The sequence below is a fragment of the Prionailurus bengalensis genome, chromosome E3 (genome assembly GCF_016509475.1).
Source record: "Prionailurus bengalensis isolate Pbe53 chromosome E3, Fcat_Pben_1.1_paternal_pri, whole genome shotgun sequence".
NCBI classification, from domain to species: Eukaryota; Metazoa; Chordata; class Mammalia; order Carnivora; family Felidae; genus Prionailurus; species Prionailurus bengalensis.
In genome coordinates, this window is record NC_057357.1 from 2,688,658 (window position 1) to 2,697,551 (window position 8,894).

The 8,894-nt window shown below is 66.1% G+C and overlaps 1 protein-coding gene across 2 annotated transcripts in view; it reads right to left on the minus strand.

The window, feature by feature from the left end:
- The window catches only part of TTYH3 (tweety family member 3), a 31,438-nt gene extending 23,003 nt beyond the window's left edge, over positions 1 to 8,435 (minus strand). Inside the window, exon 1 of one of the 2 annotated variants that reach the window (XM_043559557.1) lies at positions 8,106 to 8,435. In XM_043559557.1, the coding sequence (XP_043415492.1) occupies positions 8,106 to 8,228 (123 nt within the window). In that variant the 5' untranslated portion in view covers positions 8,229 to 8,435. The remainder of the gene's footprint in view (positions 1 to 8,105) is intronic. The other variant, XM_043559556.1, reaches the window with a different exon arrangement.
- Positions 8,436 to 8,894: the final 459 nt, after the last annotated feature.

An 8,894-nucleotide genomic window follows, 5' to 3' on the forward strand; every position in this document is an offset into this window, starting at 1 on the left:
GACTTCCGCCCGGTCACACGGCAGGAGGTTTGGGGCCAGGCCCCCAGGCCCAGCTGCCGTAACTGAGGTCCCGCCACTGCCCGTGGCGTGAGGCCCACGGCCCGCAGAGGTGGGTGTCCCTGGAAAAGGCCATCCCATCCCTGGCAGGCCTGTCCCTTCAGCTCGTCCTCACCCCTCCCTGTACCAGCCCTCCCTTCGAGGCAGCTCCACCAGCTTTCAAGGGCGAGGCTCCAAACAGAAGGCGAGTCCAAATTCCTCCAGGGGCCTGGGCCCTCCCTGCCCTGCACCCCACCATCCTTGCGGTGGTCACACCTGCCTCACTGGAGCGGGGAGGCCCGAGTCACTACACAAAGGGCCCCTCGGCCCAGGGCCAGCCCGAGACGGAGGCACATCAGCACCAGGCCTGACACGGGGGCCACGGGGCACGCGTCTCCGGGACCCCAGCAGCGCACACCCAGAGCCTCGGAAGACTGGGGGCTGTGACGACAGGTGTCAGAGGGCACCAGCAGGGCACCGTGAGAGGAGGGCACGCTCCCAGAGAGGGACGGCCCGGGCGAAGGCCCGGCACGAGGTCCAGGCTGCACACCCGTGTCCCGAGGGGCTCTGGAGGGTGGGGTGGGGGCAGGCGGGACCCTCCACCGCTTCCCAATGGGGAAGTCCCACCCCAGCCCCAGAACTGCCGAGGGCCTTTCTCCACAGGAAGAGACCAGGTCGGGTCTTCCAGGAGGCTGGCGGGATCCCAACCCCCAAAGCACCATCTGGGAACCCACGTGCGTCTCGGCCAGAGCCCTGGGCCTGGACTGAGGGCCGGGCTGCTGTCACAGCTCCTGTGCCCGGGGCCCCTCACTGGGAAGGGCTCACACCACACGGCGCTGCCCGCTCCCCTGGGGCTGGCTCTTGGCCTCGGCAACCACCCGGCCTCACACTGGGCCTCGCGGGTCTCCAGTCCACCTGGGAAAGGGGTGGCACCCACCTTCCAGGCCGGGGGCCTGAGGCCAGAAGGGACGCTGGAGCCCCACACACTTAAGTACAGAGGAAGCAGGGGTCTGAGCCCACACGGGCCTCCTGAGGAAAGCTCCGGAAAAGGCCCCCTCACCCGCTGGGCCAGGCTGAGCGGGTGCCGAGGGCCCTGGCCGTGGAGCAGAGTTGGGCGCCTGGCTGGCTGTTCGGCCCACAGCCCCCCACCCCTCTAACACACTTGGCTGCGGCTCCCACATGCCGACCAGAAATTAAAAACAGATTTTCCACTGAGCTGGGCTTGGGTTTCACGAATTCCATGACGGTGAGCTCGTGGCCATCCTGGGGAAAGCACAGCCAGCGGCCGGCCGAGCAGGAGCCCAGGAGGGGCCTGGCTGTCTGTCCAAGTCCTCCCACCAGAGGTCTGAGACCCAGAGCACCAGGCCGCACATGGACACACACCGGCTGCAGGCTGATGCCCTCACGGCGTGTGCACCCTACTCGCCCTTGCCCTCCAGGAACCACCGGGATGGAGGCCTGGCGAGGCTGGACTTGGGCTCAAGGCCCCGGGACGAGCTCTGGTGGCTCACCCCCCAAGGCAGCCCCCGCCCCGCCGCCCTCCGGGTCTGGGGGCCAGCCCGCTGTCCTGCTGCCCACACCACACCCGCTCGCGGAGGGAACGGACCCCGGAGGACACGGCACAGGAGCTGCCCTTCCCGCGGCGAGGGTGTCTATCCGGCCCCAGTGCCCTAACGCATTTCCCAGCACGGCGCCCAGAACAGCCCTCCGCTCTTCCCCAGGCTTGACCGCACACACCTCTCCACTGGCCACCCCTATGGACCCAGGCCACAGGCCTCGGATGCAGCCAGGGGCCAGCCAACGGGCCCGGTCACATCATCAGGCCAGCCAGAGCCCTATCCCAGGACTCAAGGGGGGATGTGGCCCAGGGAGGGCAGCCTAACCAGCCTCCAGGGCCAGGCTGGACGAGACACCACAACTTCTGCGGCGGCCCTCACGACAGTCGGGAGCCCAGCTAGAGTGCACGCGGCCGGAGCGGGTGGCACCCCAGGCCGGGACCCTCCTCAGAGCGAGAAGGAAGCAGTCGCTCAGGCTTTGGGCAGGCCGGCCTCGCCCCACGCCCTCAGCCAATACAGGAGAGGCCCGACCACAGTGGGTGCCTGTGGTACAAAACAGAGCCCTCTCTGAGACCCCTACGTCTCGTAGCCCACCCGCCCCTCCTGTGGGGACCCAGGTCTCAGCCAGGCTCCTCTGGGGAGCAGAAGCAGCACGCCGACTGAGACCTGCGGGAGGACCACACGTGCAGGCCGGTGGGTGTGCGTGAGCCCGACCCAGGCCTCGGGCAGGGGGCAGGGGACAGGGAGGCTCCAGAGGGGACCTGCACAGCCCCTCTCCCACAGCCCACCCGGCCACAGCCTGGGTCCTCCGCCCGGTTCTGCGGGCACACCCCACACCCAGGCCCCTCCTCTGCAGCCCCCATCCTGCGCCTCCTATTGGCCTGGAGGCCTGACCTTGACCGAGGCCTGCCAGAGCCCTCACAGCCCCCTCCACGGCCCGAAGCATCCTTGCTGCCTCAGCACGTCTGCTGTGTGGCCCCCAGGGGTCCTGCTGGACAGGCAGCAGACCCCATTCTGGGCATGTGCCGTCCCACCTCGGGCAGGGACCCCAGCTCAGGGGTACCCTCTGGAAAGCAGCCCCCTGTTCTGGGCAACGGTGCCCATCAGATCCTCCCCAAGAGCACGAGGAATCCCTCAGAGCCATGGGAGAGCCATGTGTGTGTCCTGGCCCAGTGCCAAGCTGAGGGCAGACCCCAGGAGGCAGGCACGGGCACAGCCAGGTCCTGCCACACCCACCACCAGCCCTGTCACATGCCCCAATTCCCGTGGGGCCACAGGGGGCCACTTCCCATATCTGTGACCCGGTCCCTGGGCTGCAGATTCTGTTCCTCCTGTGCAGCCAAAGCAGAACTGCCGTGGTGGGGAGAGGACCCGGTCCCCACACCCGCTGAGCTTCCCTGAACCAGGCCCTGCTACGGGACCAGGGAGCCTCTGCACGGGGACTGTGTCCACCGAAGGGGAGTATCGCGCTGAAGCAGGAGCCTGCCCACATTTCCAGCCCACTGATGCTGGCCGGCCAGTGGCCTCAATTCTGCTTCTAGAGCAGTGACAATGCCCACCCCCGAGGGCCACTGTGTGGCCGCCCGGGGAAATGTTTATGAGCCTCTCTGGTACAGCGGCTGTGGCCTGGGGTGAGAGCCACAGCACACCCTGCCCAGAGCCTGACCAAGACCCCCTGGCCAGGGCCGGAACGGCCTTTGTCCCTTCCTGCATATCCTCTGGGCAGAGGAGTAGAGTGTCGGGGACACGGCTCGTCACCACATCCACAGACCCTTGAAAACCAGGGGCCGCCGAAAGGCAGAACGATGGGGCCTGGTGACAGAGACCTCACACCAACGCCAAGCAGGGGATGTGCCAGGTTTCCCATTAACCACCCCCATGACCGCCGCAGTGTAGACCTCGCGGCCGAGGCAACCAGAGGCTTCACCCTGCCCCCCGTCGGAAAGGAAAGAGCCGGTCGATCTGTCCCAGCAGGCACTTCCCTGTTCACCCACCACTGCGTCCCCCAAATCCAGCTCATCGGCTCTGTCCGTGCAGGGGGTACTCTAGAAGCTCCCGCCCACTCCTCAGTGAGCTTTGTCACGTTCGGTACGTTTCTGTCACTTGCACCCCAGCATCCCGACTGTTACCATGGGACGCTGGCCACACATCAAGAACCCAGGGCCAACAACATTGTCCAGAAGTCGGTGACAATAAGGGCGTGCGGCGTGATTCTGGTTCCGAGTGACGCGCACCCCACGGGTCTGCGTGCGGGGGTGAAATCCAGCCAGAGGCGCTTTTTGGTTTTTTCTTCATGCTTTTTCCTATTTTCCAAATGTTCCGCCAACATCTATTATTTTTGTAGATGAGAAGCCAGGCGATCACCCCAGGTTTTAACCTGCTGATCAGTGATGGAAGGAAGATGACAACAGGGCCACCCCACCCGCAAGACCCGGGGGCTCGGCCAACACCAGCCTGCAGTCAGGTACTCGGCAGACCTTTTTTGAGTCATAGCTTTTAGCCAAGGCGCTACGGTCTTAGCTAGGAGACCCCTGGGCCCCGACAGTCATACAACCTAGACCTCGAACGCCCTCTAAGGGGCCACCCAGTCAGGGTTCACACATCTCCGAGCACAGAGGCAGCACGTTCAGACCAGAAGGACTCCCTTATTTTGGGCTGAGGCTCGGGCTTCTGTCTCAGGGCCTTTGCATGTGCCATTCCAGCGGCCAGGAACCGTCTCTGCCAAGGTCTGTGCACGGTTACCTCTGTCCTATCTTTAGGGTCTCAAATGAACCATCCCAGCACTCAGGGTTCTAACAAGAAACAGGCCTCACAGGCTGCGCAAGCCTGAGGCAAATGTTACCATCTGACCGGAAGAGAAGCCAGTGTGCCCACTTAATGCCAGGTTCCGGGCAAGTCCCAGCCCTCCGGGCGTTCGCAGCCTGGCTGGCGCCCTTCGTGGCAGGCCAGGAAGCACCTCTTCCAGGAAGACTTCCCTGACCACTGCGCTCCTGCAGGCCCTGTCCTGACACCTCACAGCTTCCAGCCGCCCTGAACTGGCAGAGATAATGAACAAAGAGAGTGAATTTGGCCTCGGCCTCCGGACACGGGGGTGTGAAAAGGCTTGGCAGGGGAGTCATTAGGGTGGGTAGGGATGGATGGGGCACACTCTCCAAGGGGCAGCCCAGGGATGATCCCCCCCCCAAGGTCACACAGATAGGAAGCAACAGAGCTGGGGCCCAGGCCCCTATTCTCCAGCCTGAAAAGGCTGTGGGACCCCTGCCTGAAGCCAGGGCAGGCCCTACCATCACCTCAGAGCACATCAGGCCCCCAGACATTGGGCCCAGCCCACCAGCTCAGCAGTGCGACCCCCAGAGTCTCCTCCTTTCTCTGGGCCTGCGATCCTCCGGGCAGCTCCCCTAAAATGACAGTCCCCACCCATCCAGCTGCCCCTTGTGTGGGGAACTCTGGGCCCAGCCCCAGGGGAGTCGGACCAGCAGCCCCTCCTGGCAGGCAGGTGGGGGGTGGAGTAGCACAGAGCAAACTCCAAAAGCTTCTCTGCCTCCTTCCAGTCCCCGTCCACCCACAGACCCCACTGGCACCCTCCCTATGATCTGTCCATCCGGCAAACGGCCCGGGTCCCCAAGAGATGCATCAATGGCAAGGGAGCCCCTCCCCTCAGAATGGTGGCCTCGGGAACATGGAAACCCGAGACCTTCCGCCCCAAGAGAAATGCCAGCCCTGCTCCTGCAGGGGCTCCAAAGCCCCAAGTAGGGCCGGCCAGGGCTCTGGGAGCCCTCGGAAGAGCCCCGCATCTGCTCCCGACCCCTGCAGGGGGCCAGCAGAGGGGGGCCCAGGAGGCTGACTCTGGCTCCTACCACCTCGTCATCATGTGACTCTGAGCCACTTCCCTCTCTGAGCCTCGGTTTGCTAATCTGTACAAGGGAGGCAATCATCCTCATTTCCCGGTCTGTGAGAGAAAGGACCAGTGACGGACAGCCCTGCACAGTGCCCCAAAACAGGGCCGGGCCATGGGGGTTTCCAGCGGGTTTCACCAGGGCACCCGGCAGTGGAAGGCGGGGGCCGGAAACGGCAAAGGACAAAGCCTGGTCTCCTCACACCATACACGTCCCCTACTCCCCCGACCCAGGCCCCACTCGTCCCCTGGACAGTCCAGGAGGCAGAAGCCCTCCTCCCACGCTGGGCCCAGGCCACATGGGGGTGGGGGCATCGCCAGACCCCGCAGCTCAGGCAGAAGCTGGCCAAGAGGGGGCGCCTGGGCCAAGAAGACGAGGGGACCCCCGCCCGCTAGCTGCCCCCTCCACAGCCAGGAATACTAAACCAGGGGAGGCAGGAAGGGGCCCTAGGCCACAGGGTCCACGCTGACCCACTGCCCAGCCACCCAGGAAGGGAGCTCTGTCTGATGCCACCGAGCACGAAGCAAAAGCATGGGGCCTCTGCATCCCCCACTGTAGCCCCACAGAAGTGCGCCAGCCCGGATTTCAGGATGTGGCATTGAAGGATCAGAGAGGTCAAGTGTTCACCCAAAAGCACCAACCCCGGGAAGGCAGGGGCAGGACGCATGTCCGGGTCTGGCTCATTCTACTAGCCCCCAGCCAGGAGCGGAGGTGGCAGGGGATGGAGACAGGCTGGTTTCCACGCCGTGAATTATTCAGTGGCTAATTCTGCTCCGCAGAGAGGAGGCAGGAGAGTGAGTCAGAGCCCTCCCACAGCGGAGGAGGGGGCAGTGCTCACAGAAGCTGGGGGCACACACCCGCAGGGGCACAGGGCCCTGCAGGAGGTCGGGCTGAGCCAGGGGGGCCGGCCCCCACTCTGGAGACCTCCACAGGCTGCAGACGTCGGGCCCTCACTCACACCCCACAATGTGTCCCGAGAGCCCCAAGGGGCGAGGGGCCACAGCCAGTCCAACCGAGGGTGGTGGGATGGCAGGTGCAGCCCTCAGGCAAGCTCTGTGCGGGTCCAGATGCCCCAGGCGCCCCAGGGGCAGTCCCGGAGCTTCAGAACCGATAACTGGCAGAGAACTTCCTAAAGTAAAGCACAGTTCCTGGCCGGGGACAGCCAGGGGCCTGATGTGACGGAGCCGTGACACGTGGAAGCCCCTGGGGAGCAGAGAAGGGTGCTGCTCCCACACCGGTCGGCACCCCACGGCTGGGCTTCTAAACGTGGGCGTTGAGTTTTATAAAAACCTTGCTGTCTCTGGGCATGCCTGGGCCAATCCCCGGCCCCCTTTCTAATCTGCTTAGAAGCAGATCAGCAGGCCCAAGGTGACCACTGAGGCCGGGAGTGGTGGGCTCCCCCGCAGAGCTGAGATGCCCGCGGTGCCCTCGCTCTCTGCTTCCGGTCTCATCCTCTAGCTGAGGGTGCCCACAGGAGACAGTTCTACACAGGCCAGGTGCGATAATGTCCACGGAATACCGGACTCCCAGGCCATCTTGACAAGGAACGCTGTTCCACTCCCCCCGGGGCTCTGCAATGACCACTGGAGAGAACCCCAGAGGAGTTCCGGGTGACCAGGCATCCGGGTCATGGGGCTTCTGGAATCCGGATCCCCAGGAAGGAAGGAAATGCCCACAGCCCAGTCCCCTGCCCTGCACTCAAATGACAGTGGATCAGTGCTGGGGGTGGTGCTTGGGCTTGGCATGACCCCAGGACTAGGGTTCTACTGGGAGAGCCTGATCCCTTGGGGAGAAGGCTGCAGACCTCCACTGTCCCCCATTCTGCCCAGGCTCAGCCCCTTTCCAGCCTCCCAGACTGAGGCCCACCTTGAGTGTCTGTGGCCAGGCCTCCCTCCATCAGGGGCAGCCGGGTCTCCAGGCAGTCCAGGTGTCACCACAGCACACACCGCACTGTGTGCATCCCACAGCCTGGCCACCCAGCAGGGAGTCACTGCCGGCCAGAGAGGGCTGGCATCTGCCCAGCTCACTCACCTACCAAAATCTTGGCAGTGAGTGGGATTCCCCAGCTGGGGGTGAGGGGGCGAGGAATCCCCCCCTCCTGGCTGGACCCAGTGCTCTCAGGTATGGGCTTGGAATCCTCTGGGTAAGGGGCTCTGCAGGGCCACAGTTCAGGGCTGCCCCAGGAGATGGACAAGGGCCTGGGTTGGAGCTGACAGCTGGCAGAGGGGGCTCCAGGGAGAAACGCGTGAAGGCTCCACATGACCCTAAAAAGGTGGGCCTAAGCGACACCAGGGGAGAAAGCTAGAATCTGCAGGAGGGCCGCGGACCCTCCATGCAGGATGGGGGTCTTTAGACGCTCAAGGAGGGGAGCCCCCAGGACGCAGAGCGGGGACCCTAGAGAAGAAAGGGGCTGTGACTCACGAGAAGGTGGAGGCCGTGACCCTCGAGGAGGACGGGGGCAGCGACCCTCGGGGAGGGAGCCACCCCCCGCCCCCAGCCAGACCCTCGATGGGCGGTTCGGGAATCTTCAGATCTTCGAAAGGACGGGACCGTGACCCTCGGCATGGAGGGGCCGTGACCCAGGGCCCTGACCCTCGACCCAGGGGGGCCGCGTCACCTGCTGGTAGTCGGTATCCTCGGGCCGGAACTGGCTGCTGGTGGTCTCCCAGCTCAGGTCGAAGTGGGGCAGCCGGTGTAGGAGGTTCACCCACCAGGGCGCCGCGTAGCTGACCCCGGCCATGGCGGGCCGGCTGCCTCGGGCACGCCGCCGCGGGGCTCCCTCGTTGGCCCGGGGGGCGCGGGGTTCAGGGGCCGGCCAACCCCCGCCCGGCCGCCCGCATCGCCCGCTCGCTCCTGGGCCCGGCCCGGCCCGGCTCGGCCCGGCTCGGCTGCGCTCGGCTCCGCTCGGCCGCCCGCGCCCGCCGCCTCTTTGTTCGCCGCCGCCGCCGCCGCCGCCGCCTCCGCGCGCCCCCCGCCCGCGGCCCGACGCCCCGCCCCCGCGCCGCCATTGGCCCACAGCCCGCCGCCCCCGCCCCGGTAGCCGGCCCCGCCCCCTGCCGCCATTGGTCTGTAGCTCGCCGGCCCCGCCCCCACCCGCCCGTCCGCCGTCCTTGGCCCTCTGGCCCCGCCCATCCGCGCGCTCCCGCCCGCCGGCCCCGCCCCCGCGCCGCCATTGGCACGCGGGACGAGGCTCCGCCCAGCAGGGCCCCCTTCCCGCGCCGAAGGGCGCCGGGCGGTGGTGTCTCCACCAGCGGGTCGTGGCGGGGGCCAAAACCCTGTCCTCACGTCCACACGTCTGGCCGCCCTTCCCCCGGGCGCTCGCTCGTGGGTTCGACCGTTGCACGTTCCTTGAGCTTCTGTGGCGTTCAGCCTGGAGGAGCTGGGCTGGCCTCTCCTGCACGCAGCC